An 18,426-nucleotide genomic window follows, 5' to 3' on the forward strand; every position below is an offset into this window, starting at 1 on the left:
TTTCAAAATAAAAAATAAAAAATAGGGCAGGGGGTGTAGCCCGAAGGTCAAATGCCTCTGGGTTCCATCCCCAGATTCGAAAAATAAATAAATAACAAAATAATAAATAAATAAAAAGGGCTGAGGGTATAGCTCAGAGGTAGAATGCTTCTGGGTTTGATCTACAGTACAAAAAAAAAAGAGTGTATGTCACCCCTAAATAACTCAGTGTTTATCTCCTAACAATAAGGACATTCTCCACATAACAAAATCATTATTACAAAGAAATATAATATTAATTTAATATCATCATATGTAATTTCCACCATTCCCCAAAATATCTTCCATGACTTTTTGTTTTCTATAAAGGATCCAATGAATGTTCATGCCTTTTGGTACTAGGGATTGAATCTAAGCTAACCCCCCCCACACACTTTTTTAATTTTTAATTTTAAAACAGAGTCTAAGTTGCTGAAGGTCTTGCTAAATTGCTGAGATTGACTTCCAATCTGCAATATTCCTATTTCAGCCTACCAAATACTCAGAGTACAAACAGGCACCACCACACCCAGCAGTTACTTCTCTTTTCTTTCTTTCTTTCTTTCTTTCTTTCTTTCTTTCTTTCTTTCTTCCTTTCTTTCTTTCTTTCCTTCTTTCTTTCTTTATATATTTTATTTATTTATTTATTTATTTATTTATTTATTTATTTATTTATTTATTACTGGGGACTGAACTCAGAGGCACTCTACCTTTGAGCTACACTCCCAGCCCAATTTTATTTCTTATCTGGAAACAGGATCTCACTAAGTTGATGAAATTTTTACTACTTGCTGAGGCTGTCCTCGAACCTGTGATCTTCCTGTCTCACCTTCCCAAGTACTGGGATTACAGTTGTCCTCCAACACACCCAACTTAGTTATATCTCTTAAAAATATAGAACAGTCCCCTTATCATTTTGGGTGTGAGTCTTTTTTTTTTTTTTGGTGGTACTGGGGTTCCTGAAAGCCCTTCTACCTCCGGGCTACACTCCCAGACCTATTTTATATTTTTTTTATTTGGAAACAGGGTCTCTTAAGCCAGCGTGGCTGGCTTTGAACCTGCGTGATCCTCCTGTCTCAGCCTCCCAAGCACTTGATTACAAGTGTGCGCCACCACACCCAGCTGTTTGAAGAGCTTTAAACAATGAGTACATCTTATAAACACAAGCAAGGGCTTGGCGGGAGAGTGCACAGTGCAGGGGACAGTGAGAAAGAGATGGGGGTGGGCAGGAAGGAGGGGGCAGACTTTAAGCTTAGTGTGATACCACACATACTCATTCCATCTATTGACTTCTGTTCGGGTGGGTGTGGGACAGATATAATTGCATCAGAGAGAGCTGGATGGGAATGTGTTGGCTGTTGCAAGTTAGACCAGTTAAGAAGCTCCTGTAAGAATCCAGATAGGCAGGAATAAAGCCTGAGGTCATACAGCAGAGAACCAAGAACTGGCTACTGACTGGTCCTCCTGGGGTGTAAGACCAAGTCAAAGTGAACTTTGAAAGGATTTATGCATTGAGATAAAACATGAATTAACATGCCTAAAATGTGTAGCTTCTGGCAACATCTCCGCTCAGGAAGCTCTCCGCTGCTTTTTAGGGGCCACTGGACCTAAGTCATCCTACCATGATCCACTGCCAAAAGATAATGCTGGTGCTCTCCAGCAGTCCACCAAGAGACACCAACTCTAAGAGGCAGAGTAATGAGCAGCAGGAAACACCAGAGAGAAGGAAGTTAAACTCCATGTACTGAGCTGCAGCGAAGCTAAGGTTAGAAACGGAATAGAACAAGTTGAAATAAGCCAAAGCTAATCGCGCAAAGCATAGTAGTAAGCAATGGCTCAGCCTGATCCTTGGTGTCGGGGAGACGATGGGGTGGCAGAGCACTGTGCACACTGGAGAGCACGTGCCCGCTGACAGGTGTGACCCAGCTGGTGGACCCACTCAACCCCACCAAGGGACGTCATGCAAGAATTCGGGCTTGGGCCTCGCATTATCTAAACAGCCAATTTTATTTATTTGTTTATTTATTTATTTATTTATTTATTTATTTATTTTTGCAGTACTGGGGATGAAACCCAGGGGCATTTTTTTTCTCCTTCTTCTTGTTTTAACACAGGGTCTTCCTAGGTTACTGCAAGTCTAAGTTGCTGAGGCTGTCCTCGAACCTATGATCCTCCTGTCTCAGCCTTCCTAGTAGTGGGATTACAGGTGTGCACAACCACACCTGGCTCATTCTCTTGAGTACTAATTTAGTTTAGCTGTGGTTTGGGTTTGTTTGGGTATTGACATTTCCCAGAGAACTCCAACAGATAAGCAGACTGAGCTGCTGTGATTAAATCTGTACAAGTGGTTAAAGATGAAAATGTGGCAATGGGAACCTGTCTCCCTCCTGGGACGCCCCCCTCTGACCTGCCACCTTGCAATCTAGTATTCTAGACCACATCCCTCTGGATGTAGACTGTGAACTTGTACTTCCTCTAGAGGCGATGGACTTCTAGTCTTCTTTTAATCTGGGAAAGTTTAATTTTCTTCTGCAGTTTTATTGTTTGGTTGGTTTTGTTTTAAATGTTCATGAATAGTTGCCGCCTTTTCCTCGGCATTTTCGTGTGTAATTTCCATGCAAAATTGGCTGATCGCTTAAAGAAAGCAGTGCCCCGAGGGAAAGTGTTGTCTCTGGCCAAAGTACTCCCCCACTCTTAGATATTCTTTCATAACTATTATTCTTTCGGTAATGATTCTTTTAACTTTCCACACGAATTGCTCCAGTGATGTAAGATCAGGACTGTGGGAGAAACTGAGTCCGTGGAAAATAAATTTTCTAGTAATTTGTCTAATCCTCAAAATGCCCTTGGCTTTGTTCAAGATGTAATTCTAGGCAGAATTCAGATACTGTGGAAGCATTCCAGCTACCGCAATTACAAATGCAGAATTCCTCCCTATCTTTTACCTTCATTCTAATCATTACAACAGAGCTGAAGGCTAGGAGGAATCTTGACCTTTGCACCTAGTGATAGCACTGCCTGGAGACAGGGCGACACCACCTGGTTAAAATAGTTATGACAGAACAAAAGACATATAATAAAAACTTTATGTTGTTTTTTTTGGCCCTGTCTACTAAAATATATTTTAAGTGTTTAATAGGGTGAAGCGTTCAGACAGCAGATGGTATTGCAGACAAAATCCAGCAGACATTCATCGAAATCCTCTAAATCATCATAAATGTACACGGATTTCCCTACGCCAACTACAAGTATGAAAGCTGGAATCTCCGACTTCGTCCCCATTCAACTCAAAGGAGGTTGCTAGATAGAGAAGGACATTGGACTAAGCCCTAGGAATAAAAGGTTCCGAAAGGGTTAAAGAAAACTCTTAAAAACTGAATTCTTCAAGTGATTTTGGGTGTGACTTTTGTTCCTCTGGAATTTGCGCACTAAAAGCCTCTGCAGCTGCAAGACCAAGGCAAGGCCAAAGGGGCTGACTTAAAGCACAAGACCCACCTGCAGGGTCATGGGACTGATTTCAATCACAAAGACCTGTGATGTCACAGGCCTTACTTTTGTCTTGTTCAAGGGTTGGTGATTTACATGTATATTTCACTTGTTTTTTGGGTGTATGCACTTTTCTACTAGGGAATCACGGGGAAATAGGGAAATATAAAAAATCTTGTGTCTAGAATAAAGTGGTCAATTGCACAAGAGGCATTTGTCCGTGTCAATCAATTCAGATTTTTTCCCAGAGAGGAATCTCCACTTTTAGCGCCGTGAACAGGAACTTAAAGGAGTTTATTTCATAAAAAGGGAAAAAATCGCTGCAGATAAGTGGCTGCAGAACTGCAACCGAAGCCTTTGCCCACCTTTCTGAGAAACTCGGTCTCGAGTGGACTCAGTGGCCATATTCAGTGCTGGATTTATTATTCCCGATTGAGCCAGTCTGTTGCAAATAGTATTTGTTTTGTGGTAATGGGAATTGAAACCTTAGGTGTTTTACCTCTGAGCTATAGCCCTAGCCCTATAATACTATTTTTATTTTTTACTTTGAAACAGGGTCTAAGTTGCTGAGAGTCTCACTAGATTGCCGAGGCTGGCCTCAAAATTTGTGTTCCTTTCTCAACCTCCCAAACACTGGGATTATGGGCATGTGCCATCATGCCGGGCTCATAAATTGGTTTTTTTTGTTTTTTGTTTTTTTTGGTGGTACTGGGGTTCCTGGAAGCCCTTCTACCTCTGGGCTACACTCCCAGACCTATTTTTACATTTTTATTTGGAAACAGGGTCTCCTAAGCCAGCGTGCGCGGCTGGCTTCGAACCTGCGCGATCCTCCTGTCTCTGCCTCCCAAACGCGGGGATTACAAGCGTGCGCCACCACGCCCGGCACATAAATTTTTTTTTTTTTTTTTTTTTTGGTGGTACTGGGGTTCCTGGAAGCCCTTCTTCCTCCGGGCTACACTCCCAGACCTATTTTATATTTTTGAAACAGGGTCTCTTATGCCAGCACGGCTGGCTTCGAACCTGCGCGATCCTCCTGTCTCCGCCTCCCAAGCGCGGGGATTACAAGCGTGCGCCACCACGCCCGGCCATAAATTGTTTTTAAAGCTGGAAATTCTATCTCTCTTAACAACTGTCACTGTGAAAACTTGATTGGAATTTTCTGTTGTTGGACTTCTCTAGATGTGTTAGAAAGCCATTACAGTGTTTTAGGTGGGAAAGTGACATTATCTTATTTGAAGAGATCACTTAGGCTGCTGTGTCCAGGGTCGTGGCGGGCAGGAGAGGGTGCAAGGACACAGGATAGGATTTACTTCAGGAGTCCAGGAAAAGGTTCAATGTCTAGATTGAGTGGTAGAAGTAAACATGAGGAAGCGAATGGAGTTTAGATGGTGGCTGGGATTAAGTACAGCAATTACAGAAATGGAAGAACAAGAATATGCCTTCAAATTTTGTTTAAGCAACTAGGTGAGAGTTCAGTTCTGTTTAGGTTGGTGACATCTAATATATACCAAAGCTGATGGGCCAAGTAGGCAAATACAACAAAATTCTGGCGCTAAATAGATGATGGCATTGGAGATATAGGGTTATAAGCACTTGTTATATGGACCCTCCCTGTTTTCTTTCTTTCTTTCCCTGTGGGTTACTGGGGATCAAACCCAAGGATTTTAGCCAAGAGTGACAGAACATGTCTGTAATCCCAGTACTTGAGAAGCTGAGACCAGGGGCATTCTATCTCTGAGCTAAACCCCCAGGACAATTTTATTTCTTATTTGGAAACAGGGTCACACTAAGTTGCAGAGGGTCTCGCTAAGTTGTCATGGCTGTCTTCGAACCTGCAATTCTCCTGTCTCAGCCTGTTTTAAAACAAAAAATAAAAAGGGCTGGGGATGTAGCTCAGCCCTTTTATACACACACACACACACACGCACACACACACACACACACACACACACACACACACACACACACACACAGTTTTTAAAGCCATGGACCTACATGGAATGATCTAAAGAACATTTAGATAAACAAAAGAGGCCCAGTGCAGAAAAATACAGAAATATGAACTGAGCTTTCACAGAAGACTCCAAATTCCTAGGCATGGTGTAGAAAGATCTGCTTAGTCTGACCCCTGCCTACTTCTCCAACTCTCTTTGACCACTCTGCCCACCACCAACTGCACTCTATATCTCTGTTGTTTTATTTTATTTTTTTTAATATGCCAAGTAGCTGGGTGCAGTGAAGCACACCAAAGATCCCAGTACTTGGGAGCCTGAGACACAAGGATCACAGGTTCAAGGCCAGCATCAGCCACTAAGGAAGACCCTGTTTCAAACTAAAAATGAAAAGGGCTAGAGGTGTAGCTAGGAGGTAGAATGCTCCTGGATTCAATGTCCAGTAACACACACACACACACACACACACACACACACACACACCCTGAGTATGCTTTTCCTCCATAGGTGGAAAGTGTCCACTAGTGTCAGAATGTGCTTCTCATTCCCCTCACAAGACTGCACTTTGTCAGACCCAAGCCTAAACTGTCACCTCCTAAAATTCTGCTTGTCTTGACAACTCCTCTGAGGTAGTCTTCTTTTCCTCTCTGGGCCACTACCCCATCTTAGGTACCTATAGAATCTTTATTCTGTGTATGCAGAGGGAGAGGGATACTAGAGACTAAACTCAGGGGCTTTCTACCACTGAGCCATACCCCCAGCCCTTTTTATTTTATATTTTGAAACAGGGTCTCACTATAACCACATCAGGGCCTTGAATTTACAATCTTGTCTCAGCCTCCCAAGTATTGGGGTTGTAGGCATGCACCGCTGTGCTCTGTTCAGTATCCCTTTTTTTTTTTTTTTTTTCCGGTACTGGGGATGGAACCCAGGGGCATTCTACCTCTGAGCTACAACCTTAGCCCTATTTTTTATTCTTTATTTTGAAACAGGGTCTCACTGAGTTGCAAAGGGCCTAAGTAACTGAGGTGGCCACAAACCACAATCCTCCTGTCTCAGCCTCCCAAATACTGGGATTATAAGTATGCACCACCACACCGGCTGTAACCCATTCTAAAAGATGGGACTGGGCATGGTGGTGTATGTTTTTAATCCCAGCATTTGGGAGGCTGAAACAGGAGGATGCAGGTTTGCAGCATCCCATGTTTTAAATAATATTTCCTTTTTTTGGGGGGGTCTCTTTCCTGAATACAATTTGTTAGCATTATATAGGGCCTATTTTTATCCCTAATTAGTTTATTATGTCTGTTTGGTCTGCTTATTGTTTTTTGTTTGTTTTTTGTTGTTGTTGTTTTTGGTTTTTTTTTTTTTTTTTTTTTTGGTGGTACTAGGGTTCCTGGAAGCCCTTCTACCTCCGGTCTACACTCCCAGACCTATTTTATACTTTTTTATTTTTGGAAACAGGGTCTCTTAAGCCAGCAAGGCTGGCTCCGAACCTGTGCGATCCTTCTGTCTCCACCTCCCAAGCGTGAGGATTACAAGCGTGCGCCACCACGCCCGGCTAGTCTGCTTATTGTTTAATCATATTTTTCTTCTGGTATTTTCTGGGTACCTTTTTTCCATTCTTTTGTTCCCAACCTTTCCATGTCCTTCCACTGTATGGATAAATATATTTTAATACAATTTGAATATCTTCCCACAAGATAAACTGGTGAGTTAATCTCATCATCTATACCACTTGAACTTTTTATTTCCGAAGCACACCATTTTCTCTACTTGGTCCTTCTTTTGTTCTTTCACTTTTGATATCTCTTGTCTTTCCTCTAGAGAGAGAGAGAGACAGAGACAGAGTGTGAGTGTGTGAGTGTGTGTGTGTGTGTGTGTGTGTGTGTGTGTGTGTACATGTGTTACTGAGGATTGAGCCAAGACACATTCTACCTCCCAGCCCTATCTTTTTATTTTGAAAAACAAGGCCCAAGTTGCACAGGGCCTCACTCAATTTCTGAGGCTGCCCTAGCACCTGCAATCCTCCCGTCTCATCCTCTTAACCATGCCCAGGTTCTAATAAGAAATTTAAAATCTTCTCATGCTCTCTGCTTACTCCCATTGTTTTGTTATGGTAGAGAAATTTAGTTCTGGATGACTATGTATATACTTTCTGCTTTGTTTTTAGCCTTTTATTATTATAAACATGCTTTTTCTAAATATATGATCAACCCCCATTCCCTCTGCTGGGATGACCCAAGGGCCTCTTGCATACTAGGAAAGTACTCTATCACTGAGGCACACCCCCAGCCCAACACTTCCCTCCAAATCTGAGCACCTCCTGGATTTCTCTTTTTATTTAAGCAGTTTCTCAAAAAATGTTTTTGTGTCTTCTTTTGTGGGGAATATTCTGAAGCCTTGAATGAGAATATTTTTTATTATATCCTCACTTTAGAATAACTATCTGGACATAAAATTTTGGATTTGAAGTTCTTTTCATGTTCAATTTCAGATTTAAAAGCCAGACGCAGAAACAACGGTTCCTATCATTCCAAATATCCGTTTGCATGGTTTCCTATCCAGTCTGGTGACCACTGAATCTTTTATAACTAAGGCTGATCAAAGCTCCAAAAAGGCCTGAAAAAAAATGCCATCTTCAGAAAACCAGTTCTCGCAACACTGCTGTTGTGAACATAAATTGGCTCAATTTTTCTAGCCTTGCAGATCAAACATTTTAAAATACATGTATGCTAAAATAACCCAATAATGCCCACAACGTACATGTAAGAAAACTCATCACAACATTGTGATAGTAAAAAAGTTGAAAACAACCTAATCTCCAAAATGGTTAAATTATGTTAAGATTCTATAATCAACAGTGATTAAGCTGCATAGATTCACTGACAGGGAAAATAGTTAAGCTTTTTAAAGCAAGAAAATCTACTTTTTAAGAAATATGCTGATAGCCAGGCATGGTGGCACACACCTGTAATCTCAATTCTTGGGAGGCTGAGATAGGAGGATCACAGGTTAGAGACCATCCTCTGCAATGCAATGACTCTCAGCAACTTAGCAAAACCCTGTTTCAAAACAAGATTAAAAAAGGGTTGGGGATGTAGCTCAGAGGTAAAAATATCCCTGGGCTCAATCCTTAATAAAGGAAGAAGAAAAGACAGAAAGAAATATGCATATATAGCTAGAAGATACCTGAAAGCTGAAAGTCTATACCCCTAAAATATTAAATTTTTCTAGATGGACAGAATGATTTTTTCATTTCTTCTTTTTGCTCTTCTACACATCTATCCCTATCATGAACCCCTCTACCTTTACAATTAGTTTCTGCATACAAGGCAATTTGACAACTTAAAACTTCGAGATCAAGTGGTTGTATGTGTAATCGGTGCAGACCTGCATGGGCCATTCTTGCAGTCACATCCCCTCAAGCCTCTTTGAGCCCATGAGCTCCATATTGACCTCTATGCGCCTCCAGTGTCATGAGAGTGCTCAATATTACACCAACATGCTCAAGAATGCATCCCTGGGGTAAGATGTGACTGCCCATCATCTACTCTATTAACAAGTCACCGTAACAAAGGGATTCTTTAAATTACAGCGCACAGAATGGTAAAAATGGTAACTTTCAAATGTTTTAGCATATGTCTTTCTTCACATAAGTTTTGTGGGGTTTTTTTTTGGTTTTGGTTTTTTTTTTTTGTTGTTTTTCGTGGTACTGGGGTTCCTGGAAATCCTTCTACCTCCGGGCTACACTCCCAGACCTATTTTATATTTTTATTTGGAAACAGGGTCTCTTAAGCCAGCGCGGCTGGCTTTGAACCAGCGTGATTCTCCTGTCTCTGCCTCCCAAGCTCCGAGATTACAAGCATGGGCCACCACGTCCCGCCACATAAGCTTTGTTTAAGGTCAATATTCAGAACAAAAACAGATGAGTCCTGTCCACCCACATCCTTCTTCCTCACTTCTCACAGGCTGCTGTGCAGTGTGAAACCGACTACTTAACGCATTCTTCTGAATCTAAAAGCTTGTTAGTTAAAGCTGAAAGAGAAACACACATTCAATCTAACATTTATTTATTTAGTGTTTTTTCTGCAACTATAAATTACAATCACTAGTACACCTGTAATTCTTTACAGTGTGTTCAACTAAAGAATAAGCAAACACAGCATGGGTCAGTTTTAAAGAAATCACAGTAGTTCTCAGTGTAATTTGCAAAAAGGGGGAAACATCTTGGGCCCTCTCCTTGGAAATAAATATCAAGTAACCATAAAAATATTCAGCCATTTTTCAGTTATTCATGAAAGTTCATGCATGGTCCCACGCAGAACATCAGAGTTCCTCTTTGAAATATCCTAGCTTTGCCAGTGACATCTCTTTTCTTAATTGCATAACTTCCCAAAACATCTGATCAACTAGACAAACAGAAAAGAAAGCCATGTAAATCATAACATATCATCTTATTTTTTAATGTTTCACTATAAATTTAAAAATAAGTGACAGGTCTAACTAGGCATTTTCTAATAATTTACCTAATGATGACACATTGTTTCAACATTTCACACAAAATTTTTCATGTACTTGTAAGAATCCCAGTTTTATCAATAAATAGCAATAATTTGCCAGTTCTCACACAGTCAAGACATATCAAATTAGCCCAAGGAAAAAAAGAGACATTTCAGTGTCCTGAGTAAATGCCACTTTCATTCTCTTCATAAGTGACTATACTCAATGTGCAATTATTCAAAAGCTATTGTCCAATTTAAGGATCTTCTTGCTGTAGTATGCTATATCTTGGCAATTTAGTCTTCATTAACACAAAGAGAGTGAATTGGAAAAAAGAAAACAAGACAATCCAGAAAACTGGGCAACTTTCTTTGTAGTAATATGAAAAGGTTTTGTATATGGTTCAAATTAGAATTAAAAATAAGTGTAGCCGGGCGTGGTGGCGCACGCTTGTAATCCCCGCGCTTGGGAGGCAGAGACAGGAGAATTGCTCAGGTTTGAAGCCAGCTGCGTGCGCTGGCTTAGGAGACCCTGTTTCCAAATAAAAATGTAAAAATAGGTCTGGGAGTGTAGCCCGGAGGTAGAAGGGTTTCCAGGAACCCCAGTACCACCAAAAAAAAAAGTGTAGAAGATAATCTTTTAATTTCAACTATACATACTTTTGTAATTTTCCACTATAAGTGGAAAAAAGCTTATCCTTTATTTCAGACAATAAAAGGTCTGTGATCATACCAGGCATGGTGGCACATGACTGTAATCTCACTATCTGGGAGGCTAACACAGGAGGATCACAGTATAGCAAGACTCTCAGCAACCTAGCAAGACCCTGTTTCAATACAAAATAAAAAAGGGCTGGGGGTGTAACGCATAAGTAAAATGCCCCTGGGTTCAACCCGCAGTACCACAAAACAAAAAAACCAAAGGTCTGTGATCAGATTAGACTGATTTATCAGTGGTTCTCAACCAGGAAAGTCCTGTCCTCAAAGGCACTTTTGGCATATCTGGATATACCTTTCACTGTAAAATCTGAGGGTTGCTATCGGCATCTAGTGAGTAAAACTGGGGATGCTGTTAAATATCTTACAATGCACAATATATCTCCTCATTATAAAAAAATTAACCAGCTCAAATCAACCAGCTCAAAATGTCAGTTCAGCTTGAGTACTCCTTATCTAAAATGCTTGGGAACAGAGTGGTTTGGATTTTTTATTTTAGGGGGTTTGGGAATATTTGCATATAATAGGTTATCTTAGAGAAGGAACCCATGTCTGGCAGGAAATTCATTTATGTTCCACGTACCCTTTATATAGCAACCTGAACATTGTTTGTGTGCCTGTGTTTTGACCACATGAGGTAAGGTGTGGTATCATGTCATCATTTAAAAAATGTCCTATTTTGGAGCACTTTGGAATTTTTAATTAGGGACACAATAAATACTGCTTTGGTACTGTCAGGTCATGTCAGTTTTTATGCTTAATATTTAAGACACTGGGTTATAAATTTATCAGCAATTATGAAAGACTTTATTAAGAATATTAACAAACTTGCACAAGCTGGCTCATCTAGATATGTCATCTGTACATTTCTACTGATTTAGAATATGGTAATCTTTATTCCATTGAGAATTATTTAATCACTCTTATTAAATCACACAGGAAAATGGAAAATACAGAAAAAACTTATTGCTAGCTGCTTCATGGCTTCCATCAATTAAACTAAATCTGACCATTTCTAGAGCTGGCTCATTTCCATCCTTTAAGAGTAAATTCAATACGTTTTGTACTCTCCCCACATTGACTATACATCTCTTACAAGATAAAACCAGTCCTAATTAAAATTCAAAAGAGTAAAATTATGAATAAAAGGATTAAATACATTGTTTTTTGGAGATGTTTGTTCCCAAATTATCTACACATTTTAATAGAACTCCAAGATGAATTCAATATAAATGTGGAAGCAATAAGGTTTATTTGCGCATTACTTGTCCTATATGCTTTTTGCTGAATTTTCATGTAAATACTTATAATGAATTAAGAATACTCACCATCTTGCTGTTTCACAAGTCCTTGCTGAATATATCGAATGTATGTGAAAAAGTTACATACAGAAGTGATCTAGGCCAAAAGGAAAAAATGTCACGACTGATCAAAGATCTTATATCCAAGCAAACTTTCTCAAAACTCATGGTTAAGTCACTTACCCTATATCTGCAAAAAGGAGAAATATAATAATAGTTGCTTGAGTCCCCTAGTTTAATTCTGTGTTTACAGGACTTACTCTGACCAGTGAGAGCACATTTTCTGTAAGATAATAATAAATATTAGTTTTTTTCATTAAAAGCATTTTTGCCTACCTTCTGTGTACATCACCTATTCATTCAGTGAGACAACAAGCACTTAGGAGCCCACTGTATGCAGAGCGCCATTCTGGACTGAGCTACAGCGATGAAAAGGAAAAGCCGTACTCAAGTGACGTACGTTCTAATAGAAGCTTAATAACATAATACTAACCATGCTTCCAGAAACAGAAACAAGATGCTTCTATCCTGTGTGTGATGTATCCACATCCCAGAGCAAATTTACAAATATGTCACCAGCTATGGGACTGTGTTCAGCTTTCCATCACAACTTCAACTTCTCAGCTAAGAAGACTCTAAGGATGAATGGTAAGTCTCAACCCTGCTACTGACAGCTTGCAGGGCAATAGTGTCCACGTGGCATACTCTTTGCTTGTTTGGTTGGTTGGTTTATATGCATACGTGAAACACAGTGAGAAATACAGAGATTAAGCCATCTATCATGCTTAATCTATTTTTTAACTTATAATTTTTATGGTAGTAGGGACTGAACCCAGGGGCATTCTACCTCCAAGTTACACCTCAGTCCTATTTTTTTTTTTTTTTTGGCAGTACTAGGAGTTAAACCCAGGGGCATACTACCTCTGAGTTACATCCCCAATCCTATTCTTTATTCCTTATTTTGAAATAGGGTCGCCGGGCGTGGTGGCGCACGCTTGTAATCCCCGCGCTTGGGAGGCAGAGACAGGAGGATCGCGCAGGTTCGAAGCCAGCCGCGCGCGCTGGCTTAGGAGACCCTGTTTCCAAATAAAAATGTAAAAATAGGTCTGGGAGTGTAGCCCAGAGGTAGAAGGGCTTCCAGGAACCCCAGTACCACCAATAAATAAATAAATAAATAAATAAATAAATAAATAAATAAATAAATAAATAAAAAGAAATAGGGTCTAAGTTGTGAAAAGCCTAAGTAGCTGAGGCTGGCCACGAACCTGCGATCCTGTCTCAGCCTAGGAAGTACTGGAATTATAAACCTGTGCCACCACACATGGCTCCCACTCCTATTTTGTTCTTTTATTCTTTTGGGAGGGTGTACTAGGGGTTGAACTCAGAGGCATTCTACTTCCAAGTTATATCCCAGCCCTTTTTTTTTTTTTTTTTCCTCCAGTACTGGGGATTGAACCTGAACCCAGGGGCATTCTAACTCCAAGCTATACCCCAGATCAAGTTTTTATTCTTTTATTTTGAAACAGGGTCTCACTAAATTGCAGAAGGCCACACTAAATTGCATAAGGTCTAACTAAGTAGCTGAGGCTGGCTTCAAACCTGTGATCCTCCTCTCTAAGCCTTCCAAGTTCTGGGATTACAAGTGTGCCCCCACCACGCCTGGCTCCTTATATTTTATTTTGACAGAGTCTTGCTAAATTGACATGTTGCTGAGGCTGGATTTAAACTTGTGATTCTCTTGTCTCAGTCTCCAAAGTACTTGGGATTACAGGTGAGAGCCACCATGCCCAGCCCCCAGTTTTTTCTTTTCTTTCTTTCTTTTTTTTTTTTTTTTTTTGTGGTACTGGGAAATTCTACCTCCAGGCTACACCCCACTCCTATTAATTGTTTTATTTTGAAACAGGGTTTCACCAAGTTGTGGAGGGCCTAAATTGCTAAGACTGGCTGCAAATGATGATTCTCCTGTCTCAATCTCCCAATTACTGGGATTACAGGTGTGAGCCACCAGGCCTGGCACTCTTTGCCCGTTTTATTTTTTACTTTGAAACAGGGTCTTGCTATGCTGCTGAGGCTGGCTTTAAACCTGTGATCCTGGTCTCAGCTTCCAAGTATAGGGATTATAGACTATGCCTAGTTAAAAGTCTTAATTGATGCCAAGGCTCTCTCAGTCATTAATACTCTTGTCTTTTAAGAATTTCAAAAGCTGGGTGTGGTGGAGCATACTTCTAATTCCAGTACTTGTGAGACTGAGACAGGAGGTTTGCAGGTTCGTAGCCAGGCTCAGCTGCTTAGTAAGGCCTTCTGCAACTTAGTGAGATGTTATTTCAAAATAAAAAATAGGGCTGGGGTTGTAGCTCATAGGCAGAATGTTCCTGGATTTGATCCCCAGGACAAATACACACACACACACACACACACACACACACACACACATACACACACACACACACACACACACACACACACACACACACACACACACACACACACATATATGGCTGGAGGTATAGGTTGGAGATAGAAGATAGAATGCCTCTGAGTTCAATCCCCAGTACCCCCCAAAAAAAAATAATTAAAAAAGTAAAATAGGACTAGGAGGAGCCGATACCATGTTTAATTTTAAAACACATATAAAAGGTACACTTTTTCCACACCATCCTTTCTATTTATATATTATAAAAGCTAAAATGTGGTATGAGGACTTTCTGGCTGAAATAAGGCTGTAAATCTCTTGCGGGCAAAGACTGTCTTATTCATCTTTAAATGCCTGGCACCCAGCAAACATTCCATGACTGTCACTAAACTCTGTAAGATGAAGCTGGTTATAAGGCTGGACATGCAGCCAAGATGTCACCTACAGCTACTGCTCTATCAATACAAAATTAGCACAACCTCTAAGTAATAAAGTGGTCAGTGGCATTTTAAATGACATTATGAATTATATAATAAGGATATACACATGAAAAACACTAAATTTCAGCAATACCTATAAGAAACAAATGTGCCTCTATATGGAAAAACATGGAAAATGTGTTATTTGGAAAAGAATAATTTTGGAGGTGAAATCACAAACCATTTTCTTTTCAAAGAGAGTTTTGCCTTATTGTTCCTTTACTAGAAAACTGCTTTAGTAATCTGAAACAATATTTAAAAGCATTAACTACTAGCTTGAAAAGGATAAAAGATGAGTAAGTTTAAAATTCAAGTGCTGGAAGTCCTTGGAATTTCCAAAGGCATAATTATCTGACATTCTTCTGGAAACAGAAATATACTTGTATGCTTCATTTAATTTTCAAAGGGCTTTGCAAACATCTTTCTAAGTATCAACTTTAAAAAAAAAGTAAAGTGTTAAGCAGGGCATGGTGGTACACGCTTGTAATCCCAACTTTTGGGAGGCTGAGACAGGAGGATCGTGGTTCACGGCCAACCTCAGCTACTTAGTGAGGCCTTTTGCAACTCAGTGAGACTCTGTTTCAAAATAAGGAATAAAAATAGGGCAGGGGGGGGGATAACTCAGAGGTAGAATGTCCCTGGGTTTCATCCCTAGTACTGCAGGGGAAAAAAAGTGTTTCTTAAATGATCTCATTTCAACAGGTGTGGTAGCACACATCTGTAATCCTAGCACTTAGAAGGCTGAGATATAAGGTTTAAAAGTTTGAAGCTAGACTTTCTCAGCAATTTAGCAATATCTTTTCTCAAAATAAAAAATAAATAGAGATGGGGATGTAGCTGAGTTGTAGAGCACCCTTGAGGTCAATCCTTTAAAAACCAAAAAAAAAAAGAAGAAAAAAACCCAAAACAGAAAAAAAAAAAAATCCTCATTTCAAAGTAGACCAATCACCGTCAATTTATTTTCATTTGAACCAGGATTTACTGCTATTTCCTGACTCCACAACAATGATTTTTTTCAAACCATGCTACACAAGTGTATCTAGTGCATTTCTTTATAGCTCTAGTCCCAAGATTTCAAATCGTTGCTTGCCATTTTAACCTGAGGATGTCAACATGTCTAGATCTATATCCCTAACCTTCTTCCACAAGCTAGAGCTTCTCCTACTTACTTCCAGACTGACTTTGAGTTGTTCTTCCAGTCATCTCTCACTCCTTTCCCTCACCAGGCCCCCACTCCAAACTAGGATTTGTCACATCTTTCCTTCTCCATACATTCATCTTTCCTTCTCCATCCCTCTGTACAAATTCTGCATCCTTGTTTCTAGACCGTCAGTTGTATCAACTGTTCTTTAGCCAATTTCACGATGCTTCAAAATCCCAGACCAAACCTCCCTCCAAGAGTCCCTGATCACAAATGAAATGATCTTGTCATCCTCAAAGTTTCTATAGCGCCATGAAATTCATTTAGTCACTACCTTCATAACCTAATCCATAAGAGCTTTGGCCAGGGCTATACTTTACATTTCATGTTTTTAAAAATATTATTGCCAGGCATGGTAGCACGTGCTTGTAATCCCAATAATGGAGAGGCTGAGACAAGAGGATCAAAGTTCTAGGCCAGCCTCAGATACTTAAGCACGACCTTGTTTTAAAATAAAAATATAAAATTGGGCTGGAGGTGTAGCTAGGAGGTAGAACACCCCTGGAATGAATCTCCAGTGCTGCTGTTGCTGCTACTACTACTACTACTACAAAAAAAAAGGACCATTTTCTTTCAGTTTTTTTTTTCATATAATATGCTCTACAAATACCTTAGCTTATGGCCTCATACCCATAAGCACATTATACTTAAACTAGTTAAACCATTCTCTACATCTAACCTATATAACTGTTTTACTAAAATAATATAAATCTACTTTCCCAGATACCCTCATTTGTCATCTTTTGAAGGTATCTGCAAATGTGTGATATGTGTGATATATATGATAGGTGTGATACATAATGCAAGCACAAAGCTTAAATTCTACAATTAAAACTGTTATGTTAAGCTGGGCATAGCCGCACACACTTATAATTGTAGTACTCGGGAAGCTGAGACAGGAGGATCTCAGGTTTGAGGCCAGACTCAGCAATTTAGTGAGGCTCTCAGCAACCTAGTGAGATCCTGTTTCTGAATGTGTGGTTCAGGGATAGAATGCCTCTGAGTTCATTTCCCAGCAAAACACACACACACACACACACACACACACACACACACACACACACACACACCCCAAACAACTGTTATATTACATTTAAAATAAGATATAAAACTTAAAAATACAAAAATTGCTATTATTACATTTGATTCTTCATTTTGTGGATTAAAGGACCAAGATAAAAACACACAGAGGTGGGCATGGTGGGACACACCTGTAGTCCCAGTACTTGGGAGAATGAAACAGGAGGATTGCAGATTCAAGCCCAGCTTCAGCAATTTAGCAAGATCGTATTACAAAATAAAACATAAACTAGGACTAGAGGTACAGCTCAAGGTAGAATGCCCCTGGGTTCAATCCCCAGAACCACGAAACCAAAACAAAACATAATGTTTATAGAAATTAAGAATAAGTCCTTTTCTTAAAATCTAGAGGCCACTGTGTTACAGGTATGTCACAGGGGCATTGTAACATAGAATACAACTCTGGATGGATGTGTGGCTCCCACAGGAAATATGACACTTGCTACCCCCCACAAACATTCACACAAATATACCAGTTGCTGAGAATGTGTGTGCATGCATGAATCAAAAGAATTACAGAACCTTTACAATAGGCTTTAACCTAAACTTGTTAATTTCAAATAGTTTTTAAATCTTTTGGCTTCACAAGAACCATGATGGAGTCAATTATGCTTTCTATGAATTCTCTTAGGCTTCCCAATCTTCCATATGGGCCTGCTTCTTAACTAATCAGCATCCTCAATCCTCAAAAGCTTTCCAGGTCTTTTTTTTTTTTTTCTTGTTTGTGCAACTGAACCCAGGGCCATTCTTCCTCTGAGCTATACCTAGGCCAATTTTTTATTTTTTATTTTTAAAACAGAGTTTCATTAAGTTGCTGAGGGTCTCACTAAGTTGCTGAGACTGGTCTCAAACCCATAATCCTCCAGTCTTGTAGCCTCTCAAGTACTGGGATTACAGGATTGTCCACTATGCCCAGTTCCTAAGTCATTTTTAAAGAGAAGTTAAGCCAGAAGTATGTCTTAGTTTTAAGCTAAAACGTTACCTTTGCCAGAGGTTTTAGGTACTACTGCTTTCAGTCTTCCCTCCTTGGAAAAAAAGCTTGCCTTGCTATGAAACATGGTAGTCTTACTTCTATTTTTTTTTAATTCCCAAATACTTTTACATATGAAAGACAACTGTTTACCAAAGTTAAAATATTTTATAATAGCAATATGAAAGATGAAGACTAATCAAGTCTTTTGGCACCCTGTTTTCAAGTTTGGTAAGATCTAGTCTGAGCATTTCTTCAAATTATTTTTTATAATATCCTCAGTATTTTACACAGAGACCCAATGCAT

At 39.6% G+C, this 18,426-nt stretch overlaps 1 protein-coding gene across 2 annotated transcripts in view; it reads right to left on the reverse strand.

The window, feature by feature from the left end:
* Positions 1–9,785: 9,785 nt before the first annotated feature.
* The window catches only part of RAB3IP (RAB3A interacting protein), a gene marked incomplete at both ends in the record, with an annotated part of 44,285 nt that continues 35,644 nt past the window's right edge, over positions 9,786–18,426 (reverse strand). For both annotated transcript variants that reach the window (XM_080705392.1, XM_080705391.1), the window contains 3 exons: positions 9,786–9,868; positions 12,004–12,073; positions 12,160–12,259. In XM_080705392.1, coding sequence (XP_080561518.1) covers positions 9,786–9,868; positions 12,004–12,073; positions 12,160–12,259 — 253 coding nt within the window. The remainder of the gene's footprint in view (positions 9,869–12,003; positions 12,074–12,159; positions 12,260–18,426) is intronic.

The sequence above is a fragment of the Muscardinus avellanarius genome (genome assembly GCF_963383645.1).
Source record: "Muscardinus avellanarius genome assembly, chromosome: 11".
NCBI lineage: Eukaryota > Metazoa > Chordata > Mammalia > Rodentia > Gliridae > Muscardinus > Muscardinus avellanarius.